At 37.2% G+C, this 21,890-nt stretch overlaps 1 protein-coding gene across 3 annotated transcripts; it reads left to right on the top strand.

Moving 5' to 3' along the window:
• The first annotated feature begins 10,251 nt into the window (after positions 1-10,251).
• On the top strand, positions 10,252-14,240 carry LOC107774099 (scarecrow-like protein 13). Of its 3 annotated transcripts, XM_075225638.1 has the most exons (3): positions 10,252-10,398; positions 11,686-11,922; positions 12,280-14,240. In XM_075225638.1, the coding sequence occupies exon 3, from the start codon at positions 12,483-12,485 to the stop codon at positions 14,055-14,057; it is 1,575 nt and encodes a 524-aa protein (XP_075081739.1). In that variant the 5' UTR covers positions 10,252-10,398; positions 11,686-11,922; positions 12,280-12,482; the 3' UTR covers positions 14,058-14,240. The 3 variants fall into 3 exon arrangements, with proteins under 3 accessions (XP_075081739.1, XP_075081738.1, XP_075081737.1); XM_075225637.1 differs by lacking the exon at positions 11,686-11,922; XM_075225636.1 differs by lacking the exon at positions 10,252-10,398 and having other exon boundaries at positions 11,013-11,922.
• Positions 14,241-21,890: the final 7,650 nt, after the last annotated feature.

Below are 21,890 nucleotides of genomic sequence, written 5' to 3'. Positions count from 1 at the left end.
GCCTAGTTTATGCTGGGTAAATGAGACATCATTATGATTTGACTCCTTGACTGAGAGTAGGACTCATTCAGTCCAGTAAGAAATTGAAAAAGCCTTTGATACTCAAAGTGTTAAGCATACTGCTTAGACTCAGGACAAGGATAGCTAGGGCAGGGCATAAGAGCATCAAACTCATCCTAAAGCTCCCTATGTGTAACGATCCGACTGATCGTTTTGAGAGTTTTATCATTGTTCCCTCATTTATTGATCATCCCCTACTTAATTATTGTATGTGACGTGCCGGGGTAGTTGGTTTGTGTCCAGAAAGGTTTCAGAATGAGTTGGGACACTTAGTCTCAAGGTTGAAAGATAAAGATGAAAATGTTGACCGGATGTTGACTTATGTGTAGACGACTCTAAAATGGAGTTTTGATGGATTTGTTAGCTCCGTTGATTTTGGGCTTAGGAGCGTGTTCGAATTATAAATTGGAGGTCCGTCATTGAATTAGGCTTGAAATGGCAGAAGTTGGAAATTTAGAAGTTTAACCGAGAGTGGACATTGTGGTTACCGGGTTCGGAATGGGGTTCCGAGAGTTGGAGTTGGTCTGTGATGTCATTTGTGACTTATATGAAAACTTTGAGGTCAATAGGACGTGATTTGATATGTTTCGGCGTCGTTTGTAGAAGTTGGAATTCCTTAGTTTCAAAAGGCGAATTGGGGTGTGATTCATATTTTTGATGTTGTTTGATGTAATTTGAGGGCTCAACTAAGTTCGTATCGTGTTTTAGGACTTGTTAGTGTGTTTGGTTGAGGTCCCGGGAGCCTCAGGTAGAGTTCAGATGGTTAGAGGATCAAATTTGGAGTTTGAAAGATTGTTGTAGCTGAAATCTTCTGGTGCAATTGCACCTGCGGAACTTTGTTCGCTGGTGCGAGTTGGGAAGCGTAGAAGTGGAGTTTGGATTGGGGGTTGTGGAGCACGTATGCGGAAGGATTTTTGCAGGTGCGGAATCGCACCTGCGCGTGGAGGATCGCAGAAGCGGAGATGGGCTTGGAGTCGCTGGTCCGTAGAAGTGGATGGACTTACGAAGATGGGCATATGCATGAGCAGGATTTGTGAGCGCAGAAGCGGTTGGTCAGCCCTTAAGTGGCCTTCGCAGATGTGGATGATTAACCGCAAAAGCGGTATCGCAGAAGCAAATTTTTGGGACCGCAGAAGCGAGAATGCCTGAGCAGAATATTAAATCGAGGGTTCCGTGGGTTTTCTTCATTTTTGAACATTCCAACTCGGTCTAAGGCGATTTTTGAGAGGATTTTCGAGGGGTTTCTTGAGGTAAGTCATTTGTGGTTAAATTTATTCAATAATTATGTTTCCCCATTGATTTTCCCACCTAGATTGTGTGGTTTTGAGGTGTAATTTTGGGAGTTGAGGCTAGGGATTTGGAGAGTTTAGATTAGGGATTTGGGTGTCGATTTGATGTTAGATTTTGGTAAATTTGGTATGGTTGGACTCGTGATTGAACGGGCTTCCGGATTTTGTAAATTTTATTAGATTCTGAGAAGTGGGCCTAGGGGGCGGCTTTTGAATGGACTTTGTGTTTAATTAAAATCTTAGTAATTTCATATAGAATTGATTCCTTTAGCTTGTATTGATTGTATCAAACTATTTGTGGCTAGATTCGAGGCATTTGGAGGTTCGCGAGGTAACAGCTTATTGGAGTAAAGTTTCGCACAGTTTGAGGTAAGTAACACTTTTAGACTTGGTTTTGCAGGTATGAGTCCCCGAATTTCGTATTATGTGATTGGTGTTGAGGTGACGCATGTGCTAAGTGATGGGCATGTAGGCGTGCAACGTAAGAATTGTGACTTGGTCGACTCCATGGAACTAAATAGTTGTTAAATCTTGTTGTTACCCGTATTTTCACAATGTGTTAGATCTATTGAGCTGTCATTCATGTTAGAAACCCTGCTTAGGCCATATTATGGTACTATTGGGACCCACAGTGGTTGTTCCTTGTTGTAGACCTAATTTTTTAATCTGTCAATTTGTACTCAGTCCCAGTTATTACTTGCATATTATGTCTTAGTCTCTGTTGTCTTTACATATTATATCGTATCATCATTTGTAGGCTGATTATCATGATTCTGGTGAGCCCGAGAGACTAGAGAGGTTATTGACTGAGTGGGCTGAGGCCCAATTGTGAGTGATATTTATGGGATTGGGCTGCACACAGCAACATACTTTATTGATTGATGCCAGAATTTGGCTTATTATAGCGCTTGGGTTGGATCATTCCCTCCAGAGTCTGCACACCCACAGTGGGCGCAATGCTAGCAGTTATAACATTTGGGCTGGATCTGCCTAGTTTTATTTGCATGTGGGTTGGATCTGCCCTGTTATGTGTTTATTGTGAAATATGAAAGCATGTTTAAGTTCTTGTTGAAAGCATGTCTAAATTCTTGTACCTTCACTTGTAGAATATAAATATATGAGATTTCATTATCATATTTTCTATAACTTTCAGTACTGTTAAATGTTGAAATTGGACCGTAATAGTTGTACTTGTCGCTACTTTCAGTCCAAAGGTTAGATTTGTTACTTACTGAGTTGATTGTACTCACGCGACACCTTGCACCTCATGTGCAGATCTTGGTGCTTCCGGTCACGGCGGTTGCTGACTTGTAGAGTCCAGACCATCAGAGATCATCGAGGTAGTTGCTTGGCATTCGCAGACCTTGACTCTCCTCCCTTATCTTTCAATTTATTTACTCAGTACTGCTTATTAGACAGTGTACCATACTTTTTCTTTTTCGTAGATGCTCATGTACTCAGTGACACCCCGATTTTAGGAAGAATTTATGTATTGAGATGAGATTTCCTATCCTGCTTTCAGAGATTTTCCTTTATTTAAACTATTTTTAGTATTTTTCAATGATTTAAAGTGTTGGAAATGTCTGAATAGTCGGCTTTCCTAGTACCATGATAGGCACCATCACGATAGGTTTGTTTGGGTCATGACAAGTTAGTATCAGAGACTAGGTTACATAGGTCTCATGAGTCATGAGCAGGTTTAATAGAGTATTGTGGATCGGTACAGAAACGTCTGTACTTATCTTCAAGAGGCTGTTAAACCTTTAGAAAACTTCACATTCTTGTATTCTCGCCGTGCGGATTTGTTGATTCCGAAAACTAAACTTCTATTGTTTTATTATCTCACAGATGGTGAGGACACGTGCTACCGGACAGGACGGACAGCCACCAGTACCACCAGCTAGGGCCATGAGAGGTCGAGGTCGCTGTAGCGGCAGAGTTGCAGCTCGTATAACAGCTAGAGTAGCACCTGCAGATCCACCAGTTGCTCTAGCTCAGGAGCAGGTTCCAGATGTGGTTGAGCCAGTGGGGCCAGCTCAGGCACCACCTGTGCCTAGTGTGATTCTAGGCCTTCAAGAGGCTTTTGGCTCAGATTTTGACTGTGTGCACTAGCCTTGCTCAGGCAGTTTCTATTCAGATCCCGCCAACCACTTCTCAGGTCGAGGGAGGTACTCAGACTTCCGATGCCCGTACTTGAGCAGGTGATGCAAAGACTTCAGACACCGGGGGTGCTACCAGGCCTAGGTAGGTTGCAGCCGCTCAGGCCTAGGTAGGTCCCGTTATGAGTGAGGATGAGCAGAAGAGACTTGAGAGGTTTGGGAGACTCCAACCTCCATCATTCAGTGGGGCTGAGTCTAAGGATGCCCATGACTTCTTGGATAGGTGCCAGCGGATTCTTCGCACGACGGTTATTCTGGAGACTAGTGGGGTCTCATTCACTACTTTTTAGTTTACTGGGCTCCCTTTAGATGCTGGGAGGCCTATGAGAGGAGCAGGCCAGTCGGTGCTACACTACTTTCATGGCATGAGTTCTCCGTTCTCTTCTTGGAGAAGTTTATGCCACTGACCCGTAGAGAGGAGCTGCACATGCAGTTCAAGCAGCTACGTTAGGAAGGGTTGTCTGTGACCCAGTATGAGATGAGATTTTCAGAGTTGGCTCGTCACGCAGTTTGGTTTGTTCCCACTGAGAAGGAGAGGATTAGGAGGTTCATTGATGGCCTCACCTATCAGTTGCATTTGGATATGACTCGGGAGAGTGTATCTGGTGCTCGATTCGACGAGATGGTTGATATTGATCGACGACTAGAGATGTTCTATAGAAAGGAGCATGAGGAGAGGGAGGCCAAGAGGCCTCATGGATCAGGTGGTTTTAGCGGTGTCCCTTCTAGGGGTTAGTTCTACCACAGCAGGGGTCGTCCTTATAGGCCCACTCAGATGGCTAATCCAGTTCATCATAGTGCATCATCCAACCATGGTTCATATAGTGCTAGACCGGGTCAGTCATCCCTCAGTGCCCTCCCAACTTAGAGTTCATCTTGTACACATTTAGTTCAGGGTTCGTTTACACCAGGTCTTCTGGTAGTTATTCTAGTTCTCGGGGTCCGCCTCAGTATTTGCCACCATTTTCTGAGAATGGATATTTTGAGTGTGGAGAGTTGGTTCATATGAGGAGGTTCTGTCCCCGCCTTACGGGAGGTCTAGTTCAGCAGAGGAGTCAGGCCACGACTTCAGCACCAGTTACTTCGCCACGAGTTTGAACATTCCAACTCGGTCTTAAGGTGATTTTTAGAGGATTTTCGAGGGGTTTCTTGAGGTAAGTCATTTGTGGTTAAATTTATTCAATAACTATGTTTCTCCGTTGATTTTCCCACCTAGATTGTATGGTTTTGAGGTGTAATTTTGGGAGTTAAAGCTTGGAATTTGGAGAGTTTAAATTAGTGATTTGGGTGTCGATTTGGTGTTGGATTTTGGAAAATTTGGTATGCTTGGACTTGTGGTTAAATGTGCTTCCAGATTTTGTGACTTTTATTGGATTCCGACGCGTGGGCTCAGGGGCCATCTTTTGAGTGAACTTTTTGACTTTTAATTAAAGGCTTAGTAATTTTATATGGAATTGATTTCTTTAGCTCGTGTTGATTGTATCGAACTATTTGTGGCTAGATTCGAGGCATTTGGAAGCCGTTTCGCGAGGCAAGGGCTTGTTGGAGTAGAGTTTCGCACAGTTTGAGGTAAATAACACTTCTAGACTTGGTTCTGAGGGTATGAGACCCCAAATTTCATGTTATGTGATTGGTGTTGAGGTGGCACATGTGCTAAGTGACGGGCATGTAGGCATGCACCGTAAGAATTTTGATTTGGTCTGGAATTGAATCGTTGTTAAATTTTGCTGTTACCCGTATTTTCACCATGTGTTAGATCTATTGTGCTGTCAGTCATGTTAGAAACCCTCCTTAGGCCATATGATGGTACTCTTGGGACCCACAATGGTCGTTTCTTGTTATAGATCTAATTGCTTAATCTATAAATTTGTACTCAGTTACAGTTATTACTTCCATATTATGTATCAGTCTTTGTTGTTTTTACATGTTATATCATATCATCATTTGTGGGATGATTATCATGATTCTGGTAAGCCCGAGAGACTGGAGAGGTTATTGACTGAGTAGGGCCGAGGGCCTATTATGAGTGATATTTATGGGATGGGACTGCACACCGGAGCAGGCTTTATTTATTGATGCCGGAATTTGGTTTATTATAGCGCTTGGGCTTGATCGGCACCTCCGGAGTCTGCACACCCACAATGGGCACAATGCTAGCAGTTATGACATTTGGGCTGGATCTGCCCTGTTTTTTTTTTTGCATGTGGGCTAAATCTGCCATGTTATGTGTTAAGTTTTGTTGTGAAATCTTAAAGCATGTTTAAGTTCTTTTTGAAAGCATGTCTAAATTCTTGTACCTTCATTTGTGGAATATAAATATATGAGATTTCATTGTCATATTTTGCCGTAACTTTCCGTACTATTAAATGTTGAAATTGGACCGTAATGGTTGGACTTGTCACTACTTTCAGTCCAAAAGTTAGATTTATTACTTATTGAGTTGGTTGTACTCACGTTACACCCTGCACATCATGTGCAGATCCAGGTGCTTCCGATCACCACGGTTGCTGACTTGTAGATTCCAGACCTTCGAAGATCATCGAAGTAGCTACTTGGCGTTCGTAGACCTTGACTCTCCTTCCCTTATATTTTAATTTATTTACTCAGTATTGCTTATTAGAAAGTGTACCAGACTTTGTCCTTTTCGTAGATGCTCATTTGCTCAGTGACACCCCGATTTTGGGAAGAATTTATGTATTGAGATGAGATTTCATATCCTACTTTAAGAGATTTTCCTTTATTTAAACTGTTTTAGTATCTTTCAATGATTTAAAGTGTTGGAAATGTCTGAATAGTCGGCTTGCCTAGTACCACGATAGGCACCATCACGACGGATTGGTTTGGGTCGTGATACTAAGTTTGGAGAAATAGTCTGTTACAGTCATGGTTCCTTGTATCAAAGTGTGTACCTCCCTATGTAAGTACAGAATTCTGGAGCTATTTACTTTATCAAACCTCTCTTTTAAATCTTCCCAAACTTTATGAGCTTTGGATGCATCTAGGGCACTACTTAGAAAATCTGGCATCACAGCATTCATTATCCATAACAGAATAATAGCATTCACTTTCTCCCACAAATCATGAAGCTCAGACTCAAACTTAAAACTTACGAAATCTACCATCGATAAATCCTAGTTTACTTTTACCTAACAAGCCAATCTCATTGCACGACACCACAAAGCATAGTTATCAGATCCAGTAAGTTGAAGAGAGATCAGAGAACCACCTGGTGTGTCTGCTGGCTATAGGTATAAAGGATTATTATGATCGATGGAGAGAAAGGTAGTTGTACCAATCATGAAAATTTCAATTAGATGAAGTCGTGGTAGTGTGAACATGAGTGGCATTGTTGATTTGGTTATCTTCAATCGCCATTGTTGAATGAGAAATTGGCTTAAGAGAACATAGCTCACAAATCCTAGCTTCGATCGAAGGTTACTCTAAGACCATTCAGCACCTCAAATTGCAGAATTGAAGCAACCTAGAAGACGAGATTTGTTTGCAAACTAGCTTAGATCTACACTAATGGCTTTGATACCATGTTAACAGTCATGGATATGGTGGTCGAAGCTAATGAGGAAGAAGAAGAATCTAGAAGAAGAAATCAAAGAAGAAGAGCATAAGCTCATTTCATTTCTTCAAAAACTATGTTATGTACACTCGCTTATAGTATCTAACAAACTAACTACTTCTAACTAACTAACCGACTTTACTAACTTCTAGCTAACTAACTATAGTTAACATTATATTTAAGCTTAACTATAGTTAGTTATCAGCTTGTGACTTAGCCGCTAGCCAATAATTTTTCTAAGCAACAATATGTACATACAACAAGCTAACATTGAATTAAAAATATATAAACTTAAACACTAATTTTTGGATAGAAATAAAGTTTTAAAATAATCAGTCTCTTTCTTACATTTACTAGCAAATCGGATGTAACAATAAACATTTATTATTGTGAATTTTTTTTTGCGTACGTCATTGATCACTACATCTACTTTTTCAAGTGTACAATCTAAGAACCTTCTATATCATGACTGACCCCTAGTTAGCCCCAAGATAGAACACCATAGCTGAAAATGGCACAAGAATTAGATGACTAATAAAAGGCATGAAAATGACAAAGGAAAGAACTTGGGAGGATCTAAAAATAGGCAAATATATAAAAGTAAGAGAAGAGAAGGACCAGGGAAGGTCATTACTTGTTTCCATGTCATTATCTTCATTTCGTCTTTTAGAGGTTACTATACAACAAATCAACAATTAATAGTTTTATATATAATAAATGAATTTGGTTTAAAACATGTGAGAAAAAATTAATTTATTAGTGTGTGTAAAATAAATGTTGGCCTCCACCTTCCGGGTAAGATTGGCGAATAAAAACCAATCCAAACGCGGTCTTTATCTGCACACAGAATATTAACCTTTGATTTCTGTTTTATTTACGTGACTTGCCATTTGACGCTTTGGCTTCCATAACTTGCGTACATATGCAACCTGCCTATGCTTTCGCTAACGTTAGCATTCTCGAAGTCGAAGACTAAAGTACTGTACGATGTTTGGGATTTTAAACCAGTAGTATTATTGTTTTAGCCCTTCAAAATAGAAATAAATGCACATCGTGTTACTTAGTTGGTAAGGTCAACGGGTTATCTATAGAGTGTATGATTTAAGTCGGTGATTAGATTAACCGGATCAGGATTTGAAGTTTATAAGTTCGGGATTGTATTCTTTTTAAATTATTGGATTCTAAATTAATAATTTATATATATTTAATAAAATTCTTATGATAAATATAGAGTTAGACAAAAACTACTATATTCGATCGAACTCGTATCCCGCACACTAACTCTGTCCCTAGTGGTAAATGGCGTACAAAATTCACTTTAGAGATAGGGCAAGAGTAGTACTAAGCAATCTATTGTACTCTCCCTGTTTCAATGGATGTGAACCTTTTTTTTTGTTCGTGTAAAAAAAATGATCTCTTTTTAGATTTGGAAATAATTTAGCATTATGTAATAATTTATATGTGTCATATTATACACTACAAATTTAATAGTCTTCTCTCGTTTTTTAAATTCTGTACCCAATCAAATAAGTTCATGTAAATTAAAATAGGGAGAGTATATGTTTCCAAGCCTATCTAACTAAAAAGACACAAAAATCTACTAAATAAATAAGACGAAAAAGACAAGCCATAACTGACTTTAAATAAATTGTTGCTAGTTTGGTGAGTTAAGTGATTATGGCTGACTACAGTAAGCATCTTGGGTTAATTATATATAATGTTTTCTATCAAAACTTGAAAAGGGATTACCGCCTATTAATGAAATGAGTCACTAGATTCTACTTAAACATGATTTTTTTTTTTTTTGAAGAATCATAGTGAAAATGAGAAGTCGAAAATTTGTAATTTTATGCATTACTTTAACTTAGAGTCAACATGCAACACAATGAGAAATAAAATTAAAATTATTTCAGAGCCCCAAAAATAGGTTTAACAAATACTAACACAAAATATTATCCAAAAAAGTTTCTCAGCAGGTAATCAATATGAACATCATTTCTCCAAACAATACTTTTTAAAAACTTTTCCAACATTTTATTTTTTTGAAAAAAGTAAAAAGAAAGGATTTGTACACAAATAATCGGTCGAATTTACTATTTACTTTTCATAGCCGATATACATTACTTATACATTGATTACACACAATTATACACATTTTATATATGGATTATAGGTATATAACCCATAGTTTAGCGCCTAAACATATATAGTTTGATTTGTCATTTTTTATTTAATACATCCCTACGAACAAATTCACATCCCACCTCACAAACGTCAACTCTAATATTAATTCTCATTTTCAATTGTGTAAATCGTTTCACCTCTAATATTTTTTACTTGGGACGATATTAGAGTAAGTAACAAAGATCTTGAGTTCAAGTCTGACCTCAATACAGAATATTATCACGTTCTTTGTTCGGAAAAAAAAAAGTTACATATAAAAGGATGTTACTGTTACATATTTAAAGTAAATAAATAAAAGCGTTATTTTCTCTTGGCCAAGTTCAATTAACCTACTAATTTTAGTTTGTTGCAGCTTTACCGCATTCAGAAATAGTTTGAATCTGTAACAGCCAATAGCAAATCAGTTATTTGTCTGCTTTGGTCCTAAGTTTGTACAACCTTAAAATATATCACTAGAGTCTAAGGCTTATTTATTTATATACCTAGCATCTCTTTCGTATTTTGTCGATGTTGGATTCACTTAGGGACATAACGTTCTAGTTGAGATTTGTCCCACTATCGTTCAAGGTTGCACGATGAATGACTCTGATACATATTTAATAGCCCAACCTACTAGTAATATTATTTGCTTTGAGCTTAGTTCCGCACGACTTTAAAATGTGTCATTAGATTTATGACTTGTTTACTTATATACTCAACATCTCTCCCGTATTTTACCGATAATATCACATAGTCTCTCGCGGCAGAGAGAATATTCTGAACTGACATTAAAAAAAAAAAATCAAATAAACTAAAGACCAGAGGGGAAGATAACAAAAAAATATATATACTATAAAAAAAAAATAAGACTAGGAATAGGCACTGCGCACGTGGGTGCCAGCAAACTGTGGTCCACATGTTGGTGGAGGGGCAGTTCAAGTAGTTATCATCAAGAAACCAGCCTTTTATATTTAATATATTTAATCATCAAAAACTCTTTTTTTTTTCTAGTCATAATTTTGACTATATAATAAGCACCAAAAACTCTAAGGAGATTTTCATTTCTTCAATCAACAATATTAGACAAAAGTCCTCTCTTTATTCTTTGAACAAAAAAAAAATTGAGTTTCATCAAAAAAGACTCAATCTTTTGAAGGTTTGTAATACTATCTAATTTAATTCTTGCTTCTCTTTATCTATTATTTAGTACTAGATATTATTTGATTTTGTATGGAGTTCTGATTAGTCTAAGTAATTAGTTAGCTATTAAATGCAAGCGCTTGACTTTGTTCATGTTTTTTCTTCCTTTTTATGAGAAAAAACTTAAACTTGAAGGCTTTCTGGTCTGTGTTTTTTCTGAATCTATTCTTCAGTTGTAAGAATTTTAGTTATTTCCAGGTATGCTTTTGGTTTTATATTCTTTATTTTTCTTTTTGTTCTGTTTTTCCATTTTCAGGGAACAAGTTTCTGCCTTTTCCAATTTTTTTCCCATTTGTCTAACTTCCCTCAAGTTACATAAGAATTATGTTGAATATGCTAATTTATCACTTTACTGAGTTAATTTTCAGTAGTCAATGATTTGAATGTTTTTGTACATAAATTGATTAAGATTTACAAGTCCCTTATTTTATTTTGTTTTTTCTTCTTTTGTGTGGGGGGGGGTGTCAATTTGGTGATGAGGTGAGAACTTAGGGAAAATGACACTATATTAGTGCTCTTAAAATAATAGCCGAAACAATATATACACACACATTTTTGTATGTTATATACAGATTTTATACACTTTTGCGGCTACATGATGTAAATAGTTTTAGCTGCGAGCTAAAAGTGATCTTTGCCCAACTCTTTATGATGACAATTTGATTACTTGTGAATCTGAAGATTGTGAAGATTATCCACTGTTCATAGTGTATTAATGGAAATCTGATGTTAGGCATATCATTTGTTCACAAATCTGAAATATAGGTTCTTTTTTGTACCTTTTTCCATTTCTAAGCCTATGAGGGGAATGGCTAATGAGTAATGAGTTTTTGACTTTAATTTTTTGTTTACTTTTTGATAAATTTGTGAGTATTTGGTAAGCCTACCACTGCAATTAGTTCTTTGTTTATTGCTTCATTTAGTAGTTACAGATAATGAATTAATCTTTTAGTGCATTAGCTGTCTTTCCTTGTTCTTTTCTTAATATGAGTTGGTTACACTTTTTCTTTTTTCAAATGTGCCTTCCCTCAATTAGGTATGCATACACAACATCATTAATTATTGTCTTTTTTTCTTTTTCTTTTGTTCTTTCCTTGATATGTCAAGATGTACTATATGACTGATTAATTACACATTTCTGTTTAGAACTGCATAATTAAGGTTTAAAGAGCTGTTTTTCTTCATCCACTGTGTGTGTTTGTGTGTTGTTTCGTCTCATTTATTTCAATTCATGGCTGCGTAGGTATAGTATCTTGGCGAAGGGAAGAGGCGAAGCCAGAATTTGAACTTTATGGGTTCTAAATTCTATGATACAATATCAGGCATTAGTAACTGGGTTCTGACTTTAACTTTTATATGTATTTAGTGCATTTATTAATACAAATACAAAGTTTGGACTAAAGCTACGGGGTTCTGCCGAACCGACGGTACCTGACCTTCTAGCTCCGTGTCTGGTGAAGGGATGACCGCAGTTTGTGAGGTATAAATCAGTATGGAGTTTGAGATCTGTGGTTGGATGTTCTGATTTGATGAACTGTCCTTCGTCTTCATGGTATTTGGGCCAATATGAATGATAATAGCTTCTTGTACTTTATTGTCATCGATCCGCTGTGATAAAAAGATGTGGATGCTTTCTTTGTCTTCGCATAGCCCTTTTCGGACTGCTACTTTTGGTTTAGAGCGTCACATATTGATCAGACCTGCATCGACGCTGATTCAATTTACATTTTTGTTCTTTGTTCTTTTATGGAAAATCTCCTGTTGCGTTTACTGCATTTTACCAATTTCCAGTTAATCAAGATTTCAAGTAACTGATCATAATTTTCTTTATTGGCAGATTTTTGTTGGTTTTGACATTCGGCATGTCTGCTGAAATGTTGTGACTACTTTTAACTAAGAGACGTCTGCAGATCGCTAACGCACCTCCTTCACTAAGTGTGTACTTTATCAAATCAAAGATAGCTTTGCTCTGAAACAGTACCGTGAATTTATCCTAAAGTATCATAGCCAGTTCGAAGCGAGTCTATAACTTATTCGCAGATGCAAGCATCCCAGAGACCGATGGAGAAAGTTGAGCAATATTATAGTCCTTACTATGTTTTTAACAACAACTCCAATGATACTAGCAGCTCAGGGACACAGTTCTCTTTTCAGTCGCAGAACGAACAGTTCTTCACTCTGGACTCCTTGCCTGCTGCCGGATATGTCATCTACGACTCGCCTCCTGCAGTAAGCGTCTCTTCCAACTGGAGTCCCTTCTCTCCCCAATATTCTCAGTCAACCATTTCAGATCAGCATCATTCCTCGGACAACACTTACGGTTCACCTTTGAGCGGGTGTTCGGGAGTTGATGGTGTGCTAAGCGAGATGGCAAATAAGTTGCTAGGCCCTGAATCCGATATTGATGACAGCAGCAGTTGCTCTTTTAATGATGTGGTCTCTGAACCTTCTTCCCTAACAAAGTGGAATCGAGTATTGGAAATCGCGTCGAGCTTGGACGTGAAAGAGCTGCTCCTCGCCTGTGCTGAAGCAGTGTCGGATGCTTATTTCCCGGCCGCAGAAGTTCTGATGAATGTCCTAGAGCAAAAGGTATCCATTTCCGGGGAACCTATGCAACGGTTGAGTGCGTATATGTTGGAAGGTATTAGGGCAAGACTGTTTTCATCAGGAAGTATCATATACAAAAAGCTGAAGTGCAAAGAACCAACTAATTCAGAATTGTTATCTTACATGCAAGTCCTCTATCACATCTGCCCTTACTACAAATTCGCTTACACGTCCGCCAATGTCGTGATCGATGAAGCCATGACGAACGAGAACAGAATCCATATAATTGATTTTCAAATTGCACAGGGAAGTCAATGGATGTTCCTTATTCAGAGTCTTGCTCGTCGGCCTGGTGGACCCCCATCCGTCCGCATCACAGGTGTTGATGATTCCCAATCAGCTCATGCACGCGGAGGAGGACTTCAGCTAGTCGGTGAAAAGCTAGCAAAAGTCGCTGAATCATGTCGAGTGCCTTTTGAATTCAATGCTGCTGCAATATCGGGCTCTGAGGTTGAGCTAGAAAACCTTTATATTAGACATGGAGAAGCCTTGGCAGTTAACTTTCCTTACATTCTGCACCACATGCCTGATGAGAGTGTAAGCACTGTGAACCATCGCGACCGCCTATTAAGACTGGTTAAGAGCTTGTCCCCGAAAATCGTTACCCTTGTTGAGCAAGAATCTAACACCAACACTGCTGCTTTCATTCCAAGATTCCGTGAAACTCTGGACTACTATACAGCAATGTTCGAGTCAATTGATGCAGGTCGCCCGAGGGATGATAAGCAGCGGATCAGTGCAGAGGAGCATTGCGTGGCGCGAGATGTGGTGAACATAATAGCATGTGAGGGCGCCGATAGAGTGGAAAGACATGAACTTTTCGGCAAGTGGAGTATGAGACTTAAGATGGCTGGATTTACGCCATGCCCCTTGAGTCAATCGGTTGGTGAAGCTATCAACGACATGTTGAAGGACTATAGCTCGAATTATAGGATTGCGGAGAACAAGGGCGCGCTTTATCTTGGATGGAAGAACAGAGCTTTAGCTACTACTTCTGCTTGGAGATGATGTTTTTGCAATTTTTGTCTAAAGCTGTAAATCATTCCTCCATGATCTTGAGATGTTACCTTTTCAGAAGGCTAGAACAGTGTATTGTTAACCCATTTTTAATTTAAGAAAGATAGGACAATGAAATATTAGTCTTGTACATGTCAACATTGGAAGGAAAATATTAAAAAAGGTTAGTCTGGTGCACTAAGCTTCCGCTATGCGTGAGGTCCGGGGAAGGTTCGGCCATAATGATATATTGTACTTAGTCTTATCTTGCATTTTTGCAAGAGGCTGTTTCCATGGTTCGAATCCGTGACCTCCTGGTCGCATGGCAGCAACTTCACTAGTTGTGCCAAGGCTGCCCTTCATTCGAATAGAACTGTGTGTTGTCCCACATTTTTAGCAGAGAAACATCTTAAGGTAGTTGTCAAATTTGTCTAGACTTATCTGTCTTTTTTTTTTTTTTTATTTAGCCATGGTATCTGAAACAGCTTGCGCGCACTTCGACTAATTTCACACTAGATACACTGGAACTAATTGTGTTTTGATAGTTCAAGATCGAGATAATGTTGGCCAACCGATTAATGTAACCATTATTTTACTTAGAATTTCAAGAAGTGAATCCTTTCTTTCGTGTCCCGGCCTTAACCAAAAACAAAAAGAAAGAACAGTCTGGTTCATAAAATATTTGGTATTCATGCAAGGTCTGGGAAAGGGCCGCATCTTTTGAGGTGTGATGGTGGACACTCTAACTTAATGCAACCATTAGTGGTTGCTTCCACGGCTCGAACCTGTGACCTATAGGTCACACGGAAATAATTTTACCGTTGCTCCACTCCAAAAACATTTCTTTCATTTAACTTAAAATAAAACAATGTCAATACTAAATATTTATATAAAATATATTTACAAGCATAGACAAAAGAAAAACACCAAAAAAGAACCCAAAAAAAATTCAAGGAAAGAAGTTATTTATATATTGGAAAATTCTACCTTTGCAAAAGTGATACATCAAAAATTGTTCAAGAATGTTGATATCCTCTCTCACATGTGCCCCGTTTAATACCAAGCTACACATTATTGTTGTATTTTTTACAAGCCTTTCTGCATTCTCTTTGGCATTCAGTCAATGTGAAAACTCTAATTTGCAAGCATTCATAATAACATTGTAGCAAAGAGTAATTGACATTGCTTTTTTCAGGTGCATTTGTGACTTTTATTGTTGCATCTGTGGCCACCAACAAGCAAAAGATCACCATTAAGGTAACCAATTTCCTGTTGGCCATTTTTGCAAAACGCAAAAAATAAATAAAATTTTTCTTTGTGTTTTGATTGAAAGGACGGGAAGGTAAAAGAAAGATGAATATTTGTATTTTTTGTGTTTGTTTTCTTTCTTTTCCCTTCTTCTTTCTCTTGAAAGATTTTTGTTTGTGTTTTAATGGAAAGGAAAAGAAGGAAATGATTTAATTTATATAAAACTAAAAAGATGGGGAAAACGTGTAAATAAAGTAGAAATGAATAGGTTGTGGATGGTGTTTGCTATAATATTTGAGCTAGCTTCAAGCAATGATGTATATTTGTTACATGTTTCAATGGTTTTAAAAGAATTAGCTGGGAATTTCGCGTTGGTTTAGATTTGGAGGAATACATTTGGGTCACATAAAAATTTTGAATGTCAGTAATAAATACTCTCTCTCTCCCAATTTATATAAAATACTTGTTCTATTTGGTTTGTCCCGAAAAGAATAATTTTTTAATATTTAAAAATAATTTAATCTTAAATACCTTATTTTATTCATAATGAGATAATTTATTTGATCACAAATTTCCAATATTTTCTTTTTTTAACTCTGTGACCAGTCAAAATGTATCGTATAAAATATGACTGGAGTAGCTAGTACATGTATATGCTTTGGATATTGATGAAAATAGAATTTCTTGAATTTAGGGTTAAGGTTGTTGGGGAGTTATAACTGCTAAAAACAAGGTAATAACTTTTCATCTAATAATTGGAAAGTAATACTTCTAATTCGTTTGAGAACTGCAGTGGAAAATAACATCATAATTAAAGGAACTTTTAATAACACGACGGGTGTCTGGGTTAACTTGCGAATATTTTGACTAATTTGTATATATATTATGTACACCAAAATTTAGGCAGATGAAAAGAACATTACTAAAATATTTTTATTCTCTGAAAAATTAACTACTGTACTTTATACATTGTTTAGGTTTTTGCTAGGCCTGGTTAGAGTTTTCTCTTACACACTCCTTTTCCGGTAGAAATTCAAAAATAGCCAGATTTACAAATATTCATTCAAAAATAGTCACAATTTCAAAAGTAATCAAAATTTAGCCACTTTTTATGTAAAGATAAATTTGAACGAAAATACTATTCAAAATCCGGAAAAATACCCCAGCATAATATACTGGAGCTCCAACATAATATACCGGTCCAACATAATATGCTGGAAGTTCATACATAGGTGCACCGAACTCCAGTATATTATGCTGGACCAGTCTCTGTTGCAGCAAAATAGTGATTATTTTTCAATGACTTGGCAAACGCAAGCTATTTTTGAATGGCCAATCCGAAAATTGGCTAGACCGTTCTATTTTAACTCCTTTTCCAAGCCAGTCCTGTAATATTTTAATTGATTAATGAGAAAGTTTTTATATTATAGATAGAGTTAGAGCAGAAAAATGTACAATGAAGCAAGAGAAGGAAGATAAGTTCTATAATACTTTGTGGGATTCAAGAAAAGGCAAGAATCCATATGTTGTGCAACTAGGGGTGTACATAGGTCGGGTTGGTTCGAATTTTACAATTACCAAACCAAACCAATTGTGTCGGGTTATTAAATCTAAAAACCAAACCAATAAAATTCGGATTTTTCACTCTCGGTTTTTTTGGGTTTTCTCGGATTTTCGGGTTATTCGGGTTTTTCGGATTTTTTTTTCGGTAAAATCTTCGTAGAACAAAACAAATAAATTGTGCTCAAAATATTTCTTTAGTCCTAGTAAGATACAACTATATAAAGTATTTTCCAAGAAAATAATATAAAATATGAGATATGTCATGGCATTATCCTAAAATATTCAACAATAAAGACAATAAAATTATGTAATATAAATATTGCTAATTAAAAAGTCATAATAAAAATAAACATAATCTAAAAGTTCTAAGTCATACTAAAATAAGTAGACTAATAAGGGAGTATTAATTACATGACTAAACACTAAAGGAAAAATAAAAATAGGTTATGCATTTTTATCTAAATTATTACAAAACAAAAAATAGATATTCAATACATTCACGTTCGTACTATTAAATTGAATATCTTTTGTTAGCATTAATATTGATTTGATTTTGGTTTGGGCTTTTGCTAGCACTACTTAATTTACTAATGTTAATGGCTATAAAACTTATTGGAACATTCAAAAGTTCTAAGTTCAACCTTGAAATAATACCTCAAAAGATAAAATTATGAAATCTTTTAAGAAATATTTATAAATTACATCACAATAATTATATTTATATATTAAATATACCTAAAATTTCTATATATGTAATGTCAGGTTGGTTTGGTTTCGGTTTGACTTTCTTTAGTTAAAATCAAACCAAACCAATTATGGTCGGTTTTTTTTTCCAACACCAAGCCAAATCAAACCAAACCATAGTCAAGTTTTTTTTCTCGGTTTGACTCGAATTATCGGGTTGGTGCGGTTTGTCGGTTTACTCTGTACACCCCATGTGCATCCATCATATTTGACTATTTCAACGCAAGCCAAATTAGAACCAAAAACAATAAATAAATAAATAAACTAATACTGGAAAATAAAAGTGAAAAAAAGTCAAAAAGGATGATTACTGAAATTTAATAGGGAAAAACAATTACCTAGCCCTCACTAAACTACTTAAAAATACTGGGTATATATATGTATAACTATATATAATTAAGGAACTATCAACAGCGATTGTTGATTTTTATACTTGGTTTCACTCAACTTTGCCTTCAAAGTTACCCAAGCCTGAAAGCGGAGAGGTAGCTTATCAAATTTATTTATCGAGCCGGAAAAAAGATTCAATTGAAGACAAAAATAAATCTATCCCTTTTACGTCAAACAATACATGGAGTAATTTCCGATAAAACAGTCAAAACAAGACATGTAGGTACAGCCAAAAATTGGGTAACATCACTGCATCACACAAAAAACCACAGCATCTCTAAATACCATAGGAGCACCACTCTTACCTGGATTACCTATATATAACTTACCTAGACTAGAAAAAGTAAATAACAAACTCGACGGCTATTGAATAAAGATTGATCTTCGTCACCCTTGATCACAACATGGGTGATGAAACTGGTAATCTCATGACTTCAATAAAATCAATAAGACAGGAAATTGTTTGCTCTCAATTTCTCCTCTGTAAAATCCAATATGGCGTTCAGGTGTATATACAGTTCAAGTTACTTCAAAGTCACATGGCGTTCAGGTGTATATACAGTTCAAGTTACTTCAAAGTCACATGTCTTTGTCTAATGTAATTTGTAATCTAAGAAAAGCATAACATGTTAGGGATATAGTAGATATGCTCTAGATTCAATCTCATATTTGATGATTTGAACATATTTTTGTTAACGTTATTTGATACAAAAATATATGACATTCTTTTTATCATAGTTATTATTAATTTGATAAGGTCCTTGATTAAATTTTGAGATTTGTCATCGTGATAGAGATCATGATAATGAGAGCAAAGTCTCTTACAATTTAATCTAAATTTGTTCTTGATCGTAGGATTATTAATTTGGAAATTAGTAACCCGGTTAGATCAATATTTATGTGATTGTCTTTATGGGATAAAGATTAGTTGATCTCATTAACTGAATCACATAGATAGATGATACATATAGAGATATGATCATTGAACCGACTCATTGGATAATTCCTAATGGTTAGAATTACCATAAATTGTCAATAAGATATTCTCTTGAAGGATGTGATGTAAGAGTTTCCTTTGACCTGAGATCGTCATAGTAATTGACAAGTTATTTGCTGTGCTTTAATACTAGACACCTATGCGATAGTTGAAAGGATATTGGGTAGGATTGAATACTTGTAGAATTAGTGATTGATTAAGATGGAATCTGTCAACTCTTGGTGATGAGTTTAAGCTCCATGTTGTCATGAATTATAAACGACCAAATTAAGACCTTGGTCAGGGCAATTGAATGAAAGAAGAAAAGAGTTTCTTAGGTCATTCAATGGTCGATTATACTTGACATGAACACATAGTTGGTCGCCTATTAGGATTTGACAGTTGAACCATATCCTAGGGTGATCCAGAGTCGTGATGACGCCTACTAATGAGAGCTAGGCAAGCCAACCCTTAACTACCTTTTTCATTAACAAATTACTTTTTTTTATTACCAGCGATAACATGAAAATAGCGGAATTAAATAAATAAGCGGAAGGCAACAATTTTTATAACTCAAGGCTACGTCTATTACAACTTTCAAAGCCTCAATACCCAAAACTTGGTGTCACAGTGTCACAGACTGTCTAAGAGTCACTACAAACAAGGCCTAAAGAAAATACAGTAAACTATTTCTGAACGAAAGAAAATGAAATAGGAAATAGAAATAGAGGGAGATGCCAGGGCCCGCGAAAGCATGCAGGTCTACCTTGGGCCTCCGGGTGGACTGAAGGAAGCCCTCCAACTACTGTCCGTAAGCTGCTCCGGGATCTGCACACAGTGCAGAGTGTAGTATCAGCACAACCAACCCCATGTGCTGGTAAGTGTCTAGCCTAACCTCAGCGAAGTAGTGACGAGGCTAGGACCAGACTACCAAATAAACCCGTGCAATTTAAATATATACAGCGGAAAGGAAAATGCAGAAATAACCAGTAAATGTGGGAAGGAAAACATGTTGTGGGGGAAATAACGGTCCCGAATAGAAAGCATCAGGTAAGGAAAGTAACAACATAACTAGAATATCATCAAGAATCAGAAAGCAACAATTTGCACGGCATCACCCTTCGTGCTTTTACTCTCGTTCTCACCAAATCAATCATATAATAACAACGTGCACGACATCACCCTTCGTGCTTTTACTCTCGTTCTCACCAAACAATATTTTATAACAAAAGTGTGCACGACATCACCCTTCGTGCTTTTACTCTCTTTCCTCACCATATAGTCAATGATAATCGGTACGGAAAGGTACATCGTACGACACGACATCACCTTTCGTGCTTTACACTCTTTCCTCACCATAGCAAACAATGCACTGCATCACCCTTCGTGCTTTAACGCTCTTCCTCACCCAAACAACAATCACAAACAAAGGGGCAAGGGAGTAAACAAATAATAATAAAAATCCCGGCAAGGGAACACAATTAATCAGTTAAATCCCGACAAGGGAACAATATCAATAATCTCAGCATCCCGGCGAGAGAGATAATCAACGAAGCAACAAACATCCCGGCAAGGGAGCAATTTAATAACTCTTTCTCTTTCTTTCACTTTTACTTCTTAACTCACTTCACCACTTGAGCCAATGCTCCAAAGGGTTCAATCATTTCATATACTTTCACACTTGGTAATATAACTCGAGTCAATGCTCCTCGAAGTTCAAAGGTCACAATTTCTTTCACACGCTTTTCACAACATATAGAAATCATCACTAAGGCATGAAAAACACAACAAAATCAGGATATTCACAATGTAAAGACTCACGGTCATGCTAGACATCAACGTATAGATACTCGTCATCATGCCTATACGTCGTACTCAACAATTATCACATAGCAAATAGGACTCAACTCCTAATCCTTCAAGCTAAGGTTAGATCAAACACTTACCTCAAACTTCCACGGCTAATTCAGTCCTCAATTACCTCTTTTCCTCTCGAATTCGGCTCCAAATCAATTGTATCTATACACAAATGACTTCATAACATCAATAAATGCTAAACAATTCAAACCCGATGCCTAATTATAGATTCCCACGTATTCTTCCCAAAATCCCAAAAATCGACCCCGGGCCCGCTCGGTCAAAACACAAGGTTTGGACCAAAATCAAATCACCCATTTATCTACGAGCCCGAATATATAATTATTTCCAGAATTCGACCCCAAAACGAGGTGTAAATCACAATTAGTTAAAAAGCCCTAACTCTACCCAATTCCCAAATTTCTACCCTTAATTACATATTTTAGGCCTAAAAATTCAATAGATGTTGATGAAAATGGAAGAAAATAAGTTAAAGATTACTAACCCAAGAGTTTATGGTGAAAGGATGCTTCAAAAGTCGCCCTAGAACTTTGGAGAAGAAAGAGTTTGTGAAATTTCGGTGAAATCCCGTTATGGGTTCTGTTTTGGGACGTTAAAATAACTGGGCAAAATCCTTTTTCGCGTTCGCGATAAGCTCAACGCGTTCGCGATGAGTCAGTCTGAAGACCTTCACGTTCGCGACACAGGGCTCGCGTTCGCGATGCTTTAGCACCTCGAGCCCTCGCGTTCGCGTAGAACTAACTGGTGGCCCCTCCCCTGAATCCTACGTGTTCGCGAGTGGAAGGACGCGTTCCTGAAGGGTCTCCCTCCTGAGCTTCGCGTTCGCGTCTCAACCTCCGCATTCGCGAAGAAGAAACTGGGCACCTGGGATCTTTGCCTTAAGCGTTCGCGAGTGAGACCACACGAACGCGAAGAAAAAAATCCCTAGGTACAACAACAGAAAATCTGCAACACTTCTAAAGCCAAAAACTATTCTGAAACACCTCTGAAACACTCCCGAGCCCTCGGGGCTCCTAACCAAACACAGGCACTAACTCAACAACATC

This window comes from Nicotiana tabacum, chromosome 11 (genome assembly GCF_000715075.1).
Source record: "Nicotiana tabacum cultivar K326 chromosome 11, ASM71507v2, whole genome shotgun sequence".
In the NCBI taxonomy this organism is placed as follows: Eukaryota; Viridiplantae; Streptophyta; class Magnoliopsida; order Solanales; family Solanaceae; genus Nicotiana; species Nicotiana tabacum.
The sequence above is the reverse complement of the archived record's forward strand: the minus strand, read 5'-3'. Positions and strand labels throughout refer to the sequence as shown.

Coding starts and splice junctions, on each gene's coding strand:
- LOC107774099 (XM_075225637.1), top strand. CDS start 12,483: ATGCAAGCATCCCAGAGACCGATGGAGAAAGTTGAGCAATATTATAGT.